Source organism: Bubalus kerabau, chromosome 21 (assembly GCF_029407905.1).
Source record: "Bubalus kerabau isolate K-KA32 ecotype Philippines breed swamp buffalo chromosome 21, PCC_UOA_SB_1v2, whole genome shotgun sequence".
Taxonomy (NCBI): Eukaryota; Metazoa; Chordata; class Mammalia; order Artiodactyla; family Bovidae; genus Bubalus; species Bubalus kerabau.
The window spans coordinates 10520906-10537834 of record NC_073644.1 but is presented as its reverse complement, the minus strand read 5'-3'; the positions used below and the strand labels follow the sequence as shown (position 1 = coordinate 10537834).

The window sequence follows — 16929 nt, the reverse complement described above, 5'->3', positions numbered from 1 at the left end:
GACGGGCGTAGCAATAAGACCCATCTAAGGCCAAATGTCAGAGAAGGCAATGGCACCCCTCTCCAGTACTCTTGCCTGGAAAATCCCATGGATGGAGGAGCCTGGTAGTCCATAGTCCATGGGGTCGCTGAGTCAGACACGACTGAGCAACTTAACTTTCACTTTTCACTTTCATGCATTGGAGAAGGAAATGGCAACCCACTCCAGTGTTCTTGCCTGGAGAATCCCAGGGACGGGGGAGCCTGGTGGGTTGCCATCTATGGGGTCGCACAGAGTCGGACACGACTGAAGCGACTTAGTAGTAGTAGTAGTAGTAAGGCCAAGTGTGGATGACATACAGGGAGTCTCATCCCACCCAGGAAAGAACAAAAGAAAGGAGACAGTGAGGAACACCCTCACTGTCCAAGTTGAGATGGGAGCAGGTGGGGCTGGAGTGCCGAAGAAGACAGGGTGAGAAGCCTGCATGATACAATGACACAGAGCACTTCTGCCATGAACACAGCAGCTCCCGCACCAAGAGCCCCCGTCCTGCTTGAGAGTCCTCCACTTTCTCCCTCCCCGCCCCCGGCCCTCTCCAGTCTGTAACACGAATGCTCCCCACCAGCTTCAGTGTGACCATCCTCTGACGTGATGGTCTCAGCTTCCTCCCACCCACAAGAACTTGATTGGTTAACTGCCGTCTTCACATGTGCTGGGTGATCATCCAAATGTCTTCAGTCCTCAACTTTCTTTTGGTTTTCTGTTCCATAATCCCAATCCATTAACTGGTCAAAGGCTACTTTTCAACTCAATGTATTTGAAACCATTTGCAGTTACTTCCTCTCTTCCAAGACAAGCCATCTCCTAAGTTCCCATCTTTTTAAATGAAACCATCATTTTTCAGCCCTTGAATCATAAAAATTTGGACCATTTTCCCTCTTCTGGACCTCTAGCCCAAATCAGAATGAAGATCTCACCCTTAATTTAGATAATTATCTGTGAACTGCTCAAAATCGCAAATGCATTCTTCTTCACTGTCTTTTTATTATTATTAGAAATTCAATAGATTTGAGAGGAATTTCATAAAACATTTTTAAGACAGATGGGAAACAAAGCTCCTGGATAAGAAAAACACCTGACTGGGAACTCTGAAGACCCTCATGTCTCTCCTTGACTCCATCTCTTTCCAGCCTGTGCTTTCCTCAGAGTTTCAGCACATGTGTGCATCTCTAAGTAACATATCGCTTAGCCCTGCATGTTTCTAAACTGTAAAGGAAAGGAATCGTACCCTATGTGTTCTCCAGAAACCCTTGCTTTTTTCCTCTCACATGATGTTCCCCAAATTCATCCTGGTCGGGGACCGTGATCAGTCATTCATTTGCAGGCTGTCACAGCGACCTGCTGCCTAAACCTTCTCAGGCATGTCTCCTACATGTGGGCAATCCCCAGAATACACAATGGGGTGGAATGATTAGGTCTTAGGAATCGGATTCTTTAACTAAAGCAGTATCATTTTCCAAATAGATGTGATAGCTAAATTTAGGGTATTAATTTGGAGAGTGGTTTTGGTTAAGTTATTGTTCAGTTGCCAGGTTGTATCCAACTCTTTGTGACCCCACGGACTGCAGCACTCCAGGCCTCCCTTTCCTTCACCATCTCCCAGAGTTTGCCCAAGTTTGTGTCCATTGAATCAGTGATGCCATCCAACCATCTCATCCTCTGTTGCCCTCTTCTGCTTTTGCCCTCAATCTTTCCTAGCATCAGGGTCTTTTCCAATGAGTCAGTTTTAGTTAAGATTATCATTTAAATTGGTGACTGCTGAGCAAGAAGATTGGTCTCCCTAATGTGTGTGGGCCTCATCCAATCACTTGAAGGTCTGAATACAAGAAAAAGACCGCCCCCCTCCCGCCTTCAGCAGGTGCTTCCCGATGGCATCTGCACCATCACTGGGTCCTCCTGGGTCTCCACCTGCTGGCCTGCCCTATCCAAAATCACATGACACACGGTATTGACTCTGTTTCTCTGAACAGCCCTGAGTATTACCATCACCATTAACACAATAGATCCACCAACTCGCACTCCTGTCACCCGTGGATAAGCATTCCAACTCATAAAATATTATTAATATTTGTTCACCTGCCCTTCAACTCTTCCCCTTCTATAAGGCTGCAATGAGTTTAATGTAGGTAGTGAGGGAAAAAACTGGTTTATTATGTGTCTCCCTCTGAAAACATTCAGAGACTTCCGATGGTCTACACTGCAGAGTCAAGTTCAAACTCCATCAGGCACAGCAACATTGGGCCGTCCAATATTTCCAGGCTCTTCTCTGACTTTCTGCTGCTCTGTGGGCTTTGGCTTCTTTTTTTAAACACAGAATCTACTGTATAAAACCTTACCTGGGCCCATAGAGAACCTCTGCTGTGAGCGCAGAGAGAGGGTCCCACCGTCACAGTCCCTCCAGTCTGCCCTCCAGTCACACCATCCAGTCTCCATCTGCCTGAATCAGACTTCCCCATGCCCTTCTCGTGGCCATCAGCACCCCCACTTTTTTCCCTCCATTTTCTCTCTTTCCCTCCCCCAGGCTATGCTAAAAAATTCCTTGTAAAAATGTACTATGTATTAAATAAGCTACAAGGATATATTGTACAACACAGGGAGTATTAGTTGTTCAGTCGTGTTTGACTCTTTACGACCCCATGGACTGTAGCCCGCCAGGCTCCTCTGTCCATGGAATTTTCCAGGCAAGAATACTGGAGCAGGTAGACATTCCCTTCTCCAGAGGATATTCCTGACTCAGGGATCGAACTGGGTCTCCTGGATTGCACGCAGATTCCTTACCATCTGAGCCACCAGGGGAATATTGCCAATATTTTTTAATGACCATCAATGAGGTGTAACTTTTAAAAATTGTGAATCACTACACTGTATGCCTGTGATTTATATCATATGTGTGTGTGCGTGTGTGTGTGTTAGTCCCTCAGTTGTGTTCCAACTCTTTGTAAACCCATTGACCCAGCAGACTCCTCTGTCCATGGGATTCTCCAGGCAAGAATACTGGAGTGGGTTACCATTCCCATCTCCAGGGGATCTTCCCAACTCAGGGGTTGAACCCAGGTCTCCAGGCTTGCAGGCAGATTCTTTACTGTATGAGCCACCATGGAAGCCCAGCTTATATCATACTGTACAGCAATCATATCATAATTTTTTAAAAGATCCTTCCAAGTTCTCTAGTCCAGCAGGACCTGTTCCTCCTAAGCCTCCTTGTTCACACCCACTCTGCTGGCATCCAGCTCTCCTTTTCATTCTTTGAAAATACCACCTGGTCTCACCCTGGTGTTGCAACTCGGCAACCTTGAATTGGCTAATGACCCTTCGGTTTCCTCAGCTGTATTTGGACTTCCCAGGAGGCACAGTGGTAAACCTACCTCCCCATGCAGGAGATGTGAGTTCAATCTCTGGGTTGGGAAGATCCCCTGGAGGAGGAAATGACAACCCACTCCAGTATTCTTGCAGAGGAGCCTGGTGGGCTACTGTCCGTTGAATAGCCAAGAGTCGGACATGATTGAGCAACTGAGCACACACAGAATGGGAACACATTACCTCCGACCCCACCTTGTTTCATGAGCATTAAACCAGAGGATAAGTATCTTCCTCATGCACACCTGGCATGAGTCAGATTTAGCTAACCTGGTCAGAGTTAGCTGGTGGAGTATTTGAGGTGCATGACATATTTGGGGGGACATTTCCATCAATATAACTACATTCACCCTGACTAGTGAAGCCAGAGACACGTGGGTTACACAGTCATTTTCTCCACAACCCCACTTCCTCCACAAACTCTTCCATGAAAGGGCTGCCCTCTCGAGATGCCTCAGGATATTTTTCCATGAGGCACTGAAATAAATGGAGCCATTCTTGCCATTAAATGCTCTAAATCAGTTACTGATTAAGAAATGCCTGCTCTGAAGGGAACGCACATTTTCACATAATTTTGCACTAACAATATCATTTATCCAGAATGAGATCTTCAACGTGCTTTTCCACTCTGTGCTGAAAATTCAAGGAGGAGAAGGACCGCAGGGACCAGCAATGATGGGTGTCCCCTCAGCCCCTGCCTGCTCGCGTGTCCCCTGAGCCGGCACTTCCTGACCTCTACTTGTAACTCAATCCAGTGGACACAAAGCCTGAGAACTTGGACAGATCAGTAGACCTCACTTCCCTTCAGTGTCCTCACCCTCAAATCTAAGTTACATCTACATCCAAGTGGGAAGGAGGGGGAGTTAAACGAGAAGACCTCAGTAAGGTTGACTGAGCTCCTCGCACACTATCAACTTTCAGTAAAGAGGAGAAATCTGTATATTTAGAGTGCACGTGGCTCAATTCTTTCATCTTTTTAAAGATCTTACAATCTGTTGTACACATGAAGATCTCTGGATTCTGAGTCCAATCTTTCACTGTTAAATAGATAACTACCCCTCTACGTTATACAAACAGGTGATGTTTGTAGACCCTGACATGTACTAAAGCACACATGGGACTTCCCTGGTGGTCCCCTGGTTAAGAGTCCCCCTGCCAAGGTAGGGGACATAGGTTCGATCCCTGGTGAGGGAAGATTCCACGCCCCATGGAGCAACAACTGGAGACTGCAGGCCCAGTACCAGCGCTCCACAACAAGAGAAGCCACTTCGATGAGAAGCCGTGCACTGCAACTAGAGAGTACCACTCTCGCTGCAACTAGAGAAAGCCCACGCATGGCAAGCAAGACCCAGCACAGCCAAAAGTAAATAAATAAATAAGTTCTAAAAAATAAAGCATGCATGGAAGAGCTTAAGTATATATAAGATTAATTTTGAAATATAGCTACTATATTTTATAAATTCACTATCATTCTTAGCTTAAAAGAAAAAATGAAACCCTCCAAATCTCAAAAGTGAATGAAATACTCTCACCGGCTGGTTAATGCAATCTATCCTTTAAAACTATAAATGATCAAAAACAACAGCAAAATATGTTTAAGAATACCATCATCAGAATTCCGGCAACAAGGAGAGTTGGCCTTTCTCTGACTGATGACTGACTGACAATCTCACCACAGTTTCTGAAAAAGTCCCATACGGCAGAGATCTCCCTTTTCCTCAAAATAACAACAGGGAGAAATAAATCTGGATAAGGGAAAATATTGCCAAAGTCATTCATACATGGTGCTAAAAATCCTACCTTGGGGTGGCAACCATAATTTAGTTCTCAGTAATTTAGTGCTACCCTGTATCCTTAAACCTTCAGAAGAGGTCAAGCTACATGTTTTTGTTCCGAATAAAAATTGTATATATTTAGGGCCTATACCACAAAATGATATGTGGAATAATTGCTATAGTCAAGTTAATTTACATATCTTCTCCCCACAGTTACATTTTGCTGCTGTTGTTGAGAAGAGCAGCCAAAATCTATTCTCTTAGCAAACCTCCAGTGTTCAAGATGATGACATTAACTATGGTCTTTACAGTGTACATTGGGTCTCTAGACTGATTCCATCTATGTAACTTCAACTTTGTTCTCTGACCAACATATATCTCCCCAACTTCCCACCTCCCCGCCCTAGTAACCAGTGCTCTACTGTTTTGTTTTTTTTTTTAAAGAAAAGCCTTTCTCACTCACAGTGGTTATTTTAAGACAATTGAGCATAGACATGTCAGTTCTAGAGACAGAAAAATACAAACTTTTATACAAAGCGTTTTTTTTTTTCCATATAAAGAAGACAGTGCTAATAAATCGTATTGAATCAAGACCTTGAAAGAAGCAGAAAAGTCTGTACAGATCTCAAATACACCCGTGAAAAATATATTACCTTGCTGCTGCTTCACAACACAGTATTTTCACGTTTTCATTTCACTGGAGTACAGCTGGTTTACGGTGTTGGGTCAGTTTCAGGTGCACCTGTTTTCAGTTGACTGTTCTTTCACAGAGATCAGAATACCTGACTTGGAACCCAAACTACAAAATCTCGCCGCCCAAGGCAGGGTGGGGAAGCATATCGGTTTCTGGCCCAGGTGGCTCAGGCCATGCGTCCAAGAGCTCACCCCAAGACCCTTGTCATCCCCTGCCCCACCTGCATGGCTCATCAGAGTGGACGAGACACTGAAGACGTGCAAACAGCTTTTAACAGCTTTCACCAGCAAATGAGAGCTTGAGTGACGAATGAGGTCTTTAATAAGTGAGTATTTAAGGAGAGATTTTGCTGACTGACACTCTGTAAGGCTCATTCATACGCACAGAATTATTCTTAAGCTTAGCTATACCTAAAGAGAAAGGGAAAACTAACACATGGAAGTTTGTCTCACCTCCTGACCATTAGATATTCCTATATACTACTGTAAGTTGTTCATTTATAATACAGATTCCTTAAAAAGAGAGCATTGTATCAGGTGGTATATGATGTGCTCTGCTGGAGGTCTGTTTGGGATATAACTTGAGAGACACCAGACAGGAAACACAGTCCCGAACGTTTGCCTTACCCAGTCTATCTAAAAATGTCATCGTTAGTCATTTTGCATCAAAAGCACAGGCCTACCCTGGTGGTCCAGTGGTAAAGAATCCCCCTGCCAATGCAGGGGACACAGGTTTGAGCCCTGGTCTGGGAAGAAACTACGTGCCATGGGACAACCAGGCCTGTGCATCACAATGACTGAGCCAGCGTGCCAGGGTCCACGAGCCGCAACAAGAGAAGCCACCGCAAGGAGGACCCAGCACCCCGCAACAAGAGAGGAGACCCTGCTCACCACAACTAGAGAAAGCCCACGTGGCCATGAAGATCAGCACAGCCAAAAATAACAGAAGAAAAACTGTTTAAATTTTTTAAAAATAAAGTAAAAGCACAAGCAATAATAATACCTACCAATAATAATAATTCCCCGGCTATCGAGGACCAAGTTCTTTACATATCTGATCCCTAAACCATTCAACAAAGAGAATGGAGCTATTAACTCAATTTGCTGTTTTGGAACCTGAGATTCAGACAGACTGAGCAGCTAATTCAAGGTTATAAAGGAAGTAAAGGCTTTAAAACCGAGTTTTTCCAAATATAATACCCCATCCATGAGGGCATTCCTCGCAGGACTCACTCACTCACCAAGCACTGAACCACAGTCGCTGGCAGACGTGGCAGGAAACGCTTAAAGAGCTCATTTGACTCTTCCTGAAATGACAGCTTGCAACTTCTAAAGCATCCTCTCTAGTGAAACTTGGGTGAAGAGAAAATGGGAGCCGGGGCTTGAACCCTGCCCAGGACTCACTAATAAACCCAGATTTGCTGCCACAGAAAGGACTGAATGCGCAGAGCTGAAGCACTTGGAGTCTTGCAAAAGGAAATGGGACCACCACACAGCAGGTGACTGGCCCCAGAACCCAAACACTGTCCACAGCAGCTTCACTGAGGTTCAAGTTCTCATCAAGGCAAGGTAAAGCCTGTGCTTTCTCCCTTGACATTTGAATTCACAAGATGATAGCACATTAAGAAACATGGAATTGATTCACAGTATTATTTCTTTGAAACAACAATATAGAATCTAGAGATGCAACTGGGAAATGACACAAAAATAGGGTAAGGCATTTCACAGTTGCTACATGGTCTTCGTAGAACCAAATATTGGAGGTGGGTGAAAAGGTAAACGAAAACGTCACTTACCTGGTGGGACCACCTGTATCACCTTCTCCCAGGTTCCGTGTGGGAAAGTATGCAGGAGGCAAGCATAGAAGCCCACGTCCGCCTCAGAGGCATTGTGGAAGGACAGGGTCATGTCGTTAGAGGCCATGGTGTGATTTGAGAAGTAGACCCTGTCAGTGTAGGCCTCTCTTATGATCCCATGGAATGCAGGGTTGAAAATGGCCATGGACTCTCTCTCCGTCTTAATCTTGAACCACTCCATCTGGGTTACAGTGTCCGCTAATGGATATACACATTCTAGGGTCATATTCTTAGCAAGTTTAACAGTCGTGTCCCAAAAAATCTCTTCACATGGCGCTGAAAGACATGTCATCACGTGAGTTCAATTAGACTGAAACACCAGAGAGATATCAGAAACTTATTCTAGACCTAGGAAGATAGTCTTATAAATATTTATAAATACATTGGAATCACGGTAAAGACTGGCAGTTTCTACCTTAGCCTAAAAAGGTTTCCACTGCTGATTATTGGCATTCGCAACTTGTAGTTTTTCTGAACAAGTGAGAAGTTATCTAGACCAACCCAGAGCATCATAAATTCTGAACGTGTCACAGTATAAGACTTGAAAAAGGAGTAAATTCTTTAAATGAAGACATTATCGTTACCTGTGTACACATAAAGAATTGCCAAGAGGAGGGTGAGGTGATCCATCTCTGGAAGCCGTCGGGGAGGCCGGTTTCTAGAAGGACAATTTATAATGTCATCTGCAGAGCCCTGCCAGCAGGCACTGCTTCCTTCCTCTCAGATCCTATCAGCAGCGTCTTCTTTATCTGAAGTATGAACACAAGAAAAAAGGTCTGAGGTTCAAAGTCAGGCTCACTCGCGTGAAAGGATGGGTAGATTCGAATTACTTCTCTCTTGGGGAAATGGCTTATTTTCAAGCTTTTGTTTTCTACAAAAAACTCGTTCATCAAACAAATGTGGTCTGAGCGCATGCTCGGTGCCTGGCTCTGCTCTAGGTGATGAGGATGGACCAATAAATTAAAAAAAAAAAAAAATCCTTGCCATCATGCACCTTACCTTCTAGAGGAAGGAGACAGAAAATAAAATATGGAAGTACGGGGTGTGGTGAGGCGGTGAGTGTATGAAGGAAAACAAAGCAGGGCAGGGGATGGGGAAGAGGTGGTGGTGTTCCCCATGGAAGGAGGGCTGGGGAGTCTGCACTGAGAACAAGAGACGGGAGCAGAGTCTGCTGGGTGTGGGGAGGGGCCTGAACTCCACCAGCGTGCGTGGCCCACCGTCACAGCCAACCCGTCACCTCTGCCTCTTTGCTGACCTCAGGCATTTGCTTTGGGGGTAAATTAAGGGACTGCAGAAGGCCCTCCAGAGCATGGCTCGGGTCATATACAAATCCACCATTGTTTTTTTTAACTTTTTATTTTGAAATAATTGTAAAGTCACAGGAATTTTCCAGAGAAGGCAATGGCAACCCACTCCAGTACTCTTGCCTGGAAACTCCCATGGACAGAGGAGCCTGGTTGGCTGCAGTCCATGGGGTTGTGAAGAGTCGGACACGACTGAGCGACTTCACTTTCACGTTTCACTTTCATGCACTAGAGAAGGAAATGGCAACCCACTCCAGTGTTCTTGCCTGGAAAATCCCAGGGACGGGGGAGCCTGGTGGGCTGCCATCTATGGGGTTGCACAGAGTCGGACACGACTGAAGCAACTTAGCAGCAGCAGCAGCAGCACAGGAATTTTCAGAAAAAGTACAGAGAGGGTCTGTGTACCCTTCACACAATTTCTCCTGATGCTTCCATCTTACATAATCCTAGGAGGTGCATCATTGCTCTCCTCCTTCTCTTGTAAAACAATATTCAGTTTCCTGAGAACTTGCTGGGAACATACTACCATGTCAGCGGGAAAATATATTATTGCCTCTATAACAAGAGACAATGAAGAAGAATGCACCTGACCCCCTGATGAAAGGGCCAAAATAAAAGGTGGGTAAAAAATGGAGAAAACGGGGAGCAGCAACCATTAAAGGCACCTTTGCCTGATGTTGACTCTGAGCCTACGTGATTCCATCCAAAGTTCACCCATATGTGTTTTCTCCTTCACATCAGTAACTAATGTGGGAACTTCAAGTGTGACATCAGAAATGTAATGGTAGGGTTTCCCTGGTGGCTCAGGGGTAAAGAATTCGTCTGCCAATGCAGGAGACACAGGTTCAATCCCTGGTCTGGGAAGATCCCACGTGCAGCATGGCAACTAGGCCCATGGGCCACCACTACTGAGCCTGTGCTCTGGAGCTGGGAGCCCAGCTACCGAAGCCCGAGCGCCCAGTGCCCGTGATCTGCAACCAGAGAAGCCACCACGGTGAGCAGCCCGCACAGGGCACCCAGCCCGCAGCACCTAGAGGAAGTCCCGGCACAGCAGTGAAGACCCAGCACGGCCAAACATAATAAACAAAATTATTTAAAAAAAGGTAATGATCATCAGAACAAAACTCTAACGTGTCCGTATAATACCGCACAGTGCTTCCTTATGTCTACAGAGCACTCTGTTTTCCAAAACCTTTCCCCTCTGTCATCTGTGCCTATGACTGTTTTGTGACCTAGTCCAATGAGGCAACTGTCATCTGTGTTTTGTAAGTAATCTGATAAAAATTTTACTGAGCCCTGTCTCAGGGACCCTGATTAGGTCCTGGAGACACAAGAACGGTCTCTGCCTTCCAGTCATGTATAGCACATTGCACCAGACAGATACAAGGAGCAATTTATGATAACAAAACTAAATCATTTCTATTCAAGTTGTTTGATTGAGTTTTACGACACCCCAAAGAGGAACAAATTCATTCTATCAGATTTGGGGAAGATTTCATAGGAAAGCTGCATCTCTTCCTGGGCTTTTCCACCTGAATGAGACTTTCCAAGTAGAGAAATGGGAAGAGGAGGGAATGCCCTGGTAGTCCGGTGGTTAGCACTGGACGCTTTCACCGATGGGGCCTGGGTTCAATCCCTGGTCGGGGAACTAAGATTTCACAAGCACAGCCAAAGAAAAATGTGAATGATATCATTTAAAAAGACAGAGAGAAATGGAAAGAGGAGATAAAGGTGCATAACACGGGGCATTTTCAGGAATGAGGTGACTACAGCCTAGAGGGGTGGGAAGGGACACAAATGAAGTTGTGTCTGGATCCAAAGGGTCTTAAATGACATCCAGAGAGGAGTTCAGACTTGGCAGCTATTTTACCACTGTTGTTCCAGCACCAAGCATGATTCCTGGGACATGTATTGATGGTATAAAGAATCCCAGCTCCAGGAGGAAATGTAAAAAATCACTGCAGCTGAAGCCATTGAGGGCAGATGGAGACAGAAAATGACAAGAGATTAGACTGTGCAGAGAGACAGGATGAGGCTGTTTGCCCTCAAAGACCTTCTGATACGATTCTAGGTGGAATCTGTTGGAGGCACTTAAGACACCAGTCTTAAGTGTCTGCTTTAAATTCTTAGAAAGAGAGCCGAGCATAACCCATCTTCCTCTCCCGACTCCTAACAAAAACCTGTTCTAGTTTGGGCATTGGTTTCTCTCACACCACAGGGATATCATGACTAATCGGAGCCATTCCACTGAGAACTATGACAGATTTGGGGGCTGGAGGTGGAGAAGGCAAGTGGGGCCTGAGTAGACCCAAGAAGAATCAAGGAAATGATCTACACTTCCCATCAGAAAGACAGAAAGACCCTCAGTGAACCTCCTCCCCCAGGGAGTGAGGACTGGCGAATGCAGGAGGCTGACCGGGAAAGGGGTGTGCATCAACAACAACTTGTAGTAACCCCTTCATTCCCAAGACATCCAAGGCCAACTTACTAACAGGTGAAGAGAGCAGAGGGCGCTTGCATTCTGAAGCGTCTACACTCAAGGGGCCTAGAGGTCACAGACGTGAATTAAAGGTGCAGAAAGACATGGGGCTGGAGATAAGGTTCAGCTGCAACACCTTTGCTAAGGATGTGGCCTATTGATCAACATCCAGCTGAAGACAAACAGAAGCTGTGCAGGATCTATTTTTTGCTGTGCAGGCAGCCTTTTTTTTTTTTTTTTTGCATGATTTATGAAGGCATTTGGGCTTGAGGATTTTTCCTAATAGAGCCCTGTGTAAAAAAGAGCCCATTCTTGAGGATGGCATTCATCAAGACATTCCTTGACTTCTCTACCGTTGACCGCATCTCTGCAAACTGCAGAAGTGTGACTTCAACGCACAGGGCTGATGCCCGCCGGGTGTCCTGGGCTGGGTGCCCCTCCCTTGGCCGTCCTCACAGACCCTCCCCACCTCCTCAGCTGCACTGCTCTGCTCTCTGTGAGGCATTCTGCTTTTCCAAGTGCCGGTGAGACTGGGAGGATCCTGCTCTCTCCTCGGTTCCCCAAGTCTGCCCTCCAGGGCTCCTGCCGAGACTCTTGGTGCATCCGGGAGCCCATCCTGCTCCCACCTCCTCCTCCCGGCCTGGACAACGACCCACATGCCCGGGAGCCGAGGGCTGTGGAACAGAAAGCCTGGGCTAAGCCCTGAGAACAATGCGGCAAGGCGGGCGGGTCAAGACCACGCGAGCTCTGTCCTCTCCCCGGTGTTCAGAGGGAGAGCTGACGGGGCCTGTGGCTGGGGGTCCTGGCTGCTCAGAGGCTCCTGCTCGCAGCCTATCGGGGGAGCAGCAGGGTCCAGAGGCTGCTCCTGCTTCACTGAGTCTCCTTAAAAGAACCTTTCCCACCAGGGCCTGGTGGCCAGTCACAGACCTCCCTCTGACAGATTCTGCTGCCTCTGAGGGGCCATGGAAACTCGCTTCCACTCAAGGCAGAGACTTTGCTTTGGGATCCCCCAGAACAAGCTAGCCCACTGTCCCATCTCTGGAGACAGCTCAGCGGGAACTCAGACATGCCCGTTCGGCTGTTTCCTGGCATATGAGGAACTGTACCGAACAGCATGCGGCCTCCAGAGCTCAAAGTGTTGACTCTCCAACCCTTCGCAGAAGTTCGCCATCCCTTGCCTAGGGTTATTTACACCTGGAGATCAAACCTTTATGACTAAGTTATCCTCACTCAGGCTTTCTTGATGGCAGGTAGGTTAAGCCAGAGGCCTTCCCTGGTAGCCCAGTTGATAAAGAATCTGCCTGCAAAGCAGGACACTGGGGTTTGATCCCTGAGTGGGGAAGATCCCCTGGACAAGGGAATGGCAACCCACGCCCACATTCTTGCCTGGAGGATGCCCCTGGACAGAGGAACCTGGTGGGCTATAGTCCATAGGGTCGCAAAGAGCTGGACATGACTTAGTAACAAAACTACCATCACCAGGTTAAGCCAGGCAGCCCAACACTGGTAAAAAAAGGCCCAGTTTTCTTATTCTCAAGATCCAAACTATCGGACCTTCCCAGGAACAGACAGAAAAAGGACTTTGAGCGACACACTTTTACTAAACTATGCCCATCATTAAACTTACATGCTTGTGGAAATGGTCGTCCTGGAGTCAGTCACAGCTCTTCCCCGCAGCAACTTGCCTGTTTTCCCCGCTGGTCATCCTTCTGGATCCACAGCCCCCCTCTCCCTGATCAGTATTAAGTTTGAAAGCGTGAGTTTGACCACATCCAACCTTCCTCTAGAAGGCTACCACCAACCTGGAGACGCAAGGGCTCGGCTCGTTCTGAGTCCTCTTCCCGGTGTGCATCTCCGGTAAGGGCTTCCTGTTTATCGGGGCCTCCTGGCCTCACTCCCTCTCAGTCAAGGCCATCTCCCCACCCCGCTCATTCCCTGGGGGTGCGTCTTGGGGGCAGCTGGGGCTTGGTTTGTCCCAGAGCCTCTTGGTCCCACGCCCCCTCCACACCAGGGCTCCCTCAGGTCGGAGCTGAAGTTAAATCACTGACATTTCACCCGGGAGGATTCAAACCAATCAACAAGCAGCCCTGCTTCTCTCTGGGAGCATCTCTACTGTTTCAGCCACTCAGGCTCATTCCAAGTCAGATATACTTTGGTCCCTTCTCTTTCCCCCTGGTAAGCATCTACAGTTTGAAAAGATGCACTTTCACTGTCAGTGTTCTAACTCTGAACTGAAACTACATGCACAAAAAGAAAAAACCTGAAATCGGTTACTTCGCCTTTTCTTCCCCATTCGTTTTCCTGCCAATCAAAGAACTTCAGAGGCAGAAGTCTCTGAGGCCCAGGAAGTTTATCTCTGCCCAGATCTGAGCGCTGCCTCCCAGATCCCCTTCTCGGTTTTGTTTTCTGCCTCTCCGACTCTCTGACACAGAAAGCACACAGGTTGGCGGTTTCCTAAGAACCTTCCCCACAAATCTATCAGCTTCTTTGTTTCAGACACACAACATTTTCTAGGTTGTTGCAGAGGACAGCAGAGTTAATTTTATCCATGCTTTTGACTTAGTAGGGGATGGAGGTTAAACCAACACACAGGGTTTGTGGCTGAGGCTCAGTTCATTCAGTTTGGGAAATACTGGCAAGAAAACGTGGCATCAAACAGAAGAGAAGGCATGACCTGGCCCCAGCGTTGAACAGTGGGTTGCAGCCTCAGGCTGGCCTCTTCTGCAGACCACGTGAATGCCTGAAAGCGTGCAAAAGACCTTGAAGTGCTGCCTTTTATTACATAAGTGTCTTTCAAGCACGTTGTTGTGGGACAAAGGAAGCTTCCCAAAGCACCTGCCTGACTCTTGTCCTCCCTTCAATGCCTCACCATCCTCAAAAAGAAGATCCAACTGCTCGCTGACTTACAAGGCCAGACGCACTTGAACTCGGCTGTTTTTTTCCAAGGCGCACGTCTTACAAATTCGCTCACTCCCTTCCTCCACTCCTGATGCTCCTAACGGCTGATAATTTGAGGAACATATTCTGAAGGGCAGAGGTTACTTTGCTGTGACTTCTCTTGTTCTTCTTCCACCCAGCAGGTCTCAGCTTAGATGTCCCTTTTAGAGTCCTCTCCCTGAGCACACCCCCCCAAGACAGAAAGGTGTTCTTCCTTTGAATTTCCTGAGAATCCTAGGCACATCCTGACCAAAACACATACCACATCCTTTGCAATGGCCCATTTAGCTGCTGAATTTCTTTTTTTTTTTTTAAAGTATAATTTCCATTTTATTGTCTTTTCAGAGAAACCAATATTTCTTCAGTCTTTAAGGACTTGGATCCTTACATGGGCTTTGGTGGAGGACGTGGGGCAGCACCCGCAGGTCTAAATTGGGGTGGAGGTGTTCGGTCCTTACGGGCTTCCCGAGAGCGATTCCTGACTACCTTGCTGTGAATGGCACAACTCACACAGTAATGTAGTTTCACATACAGCTTGGGAAGTACATAGGCATCGAAAACTCTTGCTTCAGAAATGTCCCTGATGGCTGCGGCCTCTACGATGTTCTAAATGACTAACTTCTTAATGGCCTTATCCTTGGGCACACATCAGGCACAGTTGGTGCAGCAAATAGGCTGCACATGGCCACAGCCCTTTTTGGCACGACCGTTGTTCCTTCTTTTCTTGGTCATCTCGGAAGTGCCGAGGCGAGAGAGCTGAATTTCTTATGATACCTAACCAAACCCCTTCAAGGTGAGGATGAGCTTTTGTCCAGCGCTGTATCCACAGGGCCTGGTGCATTGCCTGGCACGTGGTGGGTGTCCCATCAAAACGTGTTGTGGGTGGGTGAAGTGATGACTTTTGTTAGATTTCACAACATGTGATCTAACTACAATCTGGAATCTGTCCCGATTCCAAGGTGTGATTTTTATTTTTTCTTTTGTCTCATCTTTCTATTTCTCCAATGAATAAGGCAAAACAAAAAAAAAAAAAAAAAAAAAAGAAGACGCCTCAGGCCAAAATGCACACTGATTTTTCAGGACCAACCCAAAGACAAACTTTGCAGTTTGGGGCCAATCCTTTCTCAAAATGACACAATAGGCCCTGAACTGAACCACAAACAGCACCCAGAACCATCCCCATCTACCCAGATGATTCACATAGTGCCGACTATCAGAGCCTGTTGTAACGGTAGGTGCTATTTATTTACATCTCTTGGGTCTTAGGCTTGCAAATTCATTCTTCCACACAAAATCCAGATTCATACAGGTTAGGGGCTTTTCCACAATTACTCTTCTGTACTCACGTCCTAAGTTTTCATCCACCTGCAAACACATGCATTATCATCATCACCCATATCATAATACATATATTGCTATTACCAAGGAAGGAGGAGCGGAGGCAGTTTCTATTGCTTCTCTGTAGGATCCTCTTTGGCTTCTTCTTGGGGCTTTCGGAATCTAGCGAGAACCTAACCATCAGCTTTATATCTGCTCTTGTGGGGACACTGGCATCTCAGTGTCTTGGCCCAGGAAATGCAACAACGTTCTCCCCAGCAAGGTCTCACTCAGCAAGAGGGGAAACGTTAAAAGAGCACATGATCAATAATGAATCCAAAACAGACAATAACAGCATCCTGTGCAAATGAAACTGCCTGACACCCCCAGACAATGGTAGTTCTAAGTGTTCCCCCTGGCACGCTGCTGTCAAGACGAGGAAGAGCAGCAGGTCAGGATGACTAGTATCTGCCACTCGGAGAGAGGAGAAAAAGTCCTCCCTCCAGTGGTTTCATTGACTCTTATTAAGGACTTCTTCAACAGTTTAAAAGTCAAAAGACTCTTTAACGTTACCATTTGTTGACAGAAGTAGAAAGCACAGCTAAAATCCTCACATCTCTGCATAGAGCACTATCTCACCTGCCACCTCCTTCCTCCTCAAAGGTGGTCAGGGCACTGACTTGTTGTTCTAACAAGTAGTAAGTTTGAACAAATGCCTTTGCTATACAAATTGCATTTCAGAGTGACCTACATTTCTCTCTGAAGAAAAATTCAGCTACTGAGTGGAAAAAACAATAATAGATCTTTTCAAATCACTGCTTTTCAACACCTATTAAAGTAATAGCTTGAGACAATTGTCACTAGATGCTAAAGCCATTAGGCAAAAGGTGAGTGGGGGTTTTATAACGACATATACTCTTGACTGACAACACCTGAGCCCTCTGATCAACCCTGCTGCTGCTGCTAAGTCACTTCAGTCATGTCCGACTCTGCGACCCCATAGACAGCAGCCCACCAGGCTCCACCGTCCCTGGGATTCTCCAGGCAAGAATACTGCAGTGGGTTGCAATTTCCTTCTCCATTGCGTGAAAGTGAAAAGTGAAAGCAAAGTCGCTCAGTCGTGTCAGACTCTTCCCGACCCCATGGACCACAGCTTACCAGGCTCCTCCATC

The 16929-nt window shown here is 46.6% G+C and overlaps 1 protein-coding gene and 1 pseudogene across 2 annotated transcripts in view; both read right to left on the bottom strand.

The window, feature by feature from the left end:
- Positions 1 to 16929, bottom strand: part of CD226 (CD226 molecule) — a 79637-nt gene that overhangs the window by 46979 nt on the left and 15729 nt on the right. For both annotated transcript variants that reach the window (XM_055559233.1, XM_055559232.1), the window contains exons 2-3: positions 8305 to 8469; positions 7661 to 7996 (exon numbers count right to left, since the gene is read on the bottom strand). In XM_055559233.1, coding sequence (XP_055415208.1) covers positions 7661 to 7996; positions 8305 to 8350 — 382 coding nt within the window. In that variant the 5' untranslated portion in view covers positions 8351 to 8469. The remainder of the gene's footprint in view (positions 1 to 7660; positions 7997 to 8304; positions 8470 to 16929) is intronic.
- On the bottom strand, positions 14737 to 15187 carry LOC129635980 (40S ribosomal protein S26-like; annotated as a pseudogene).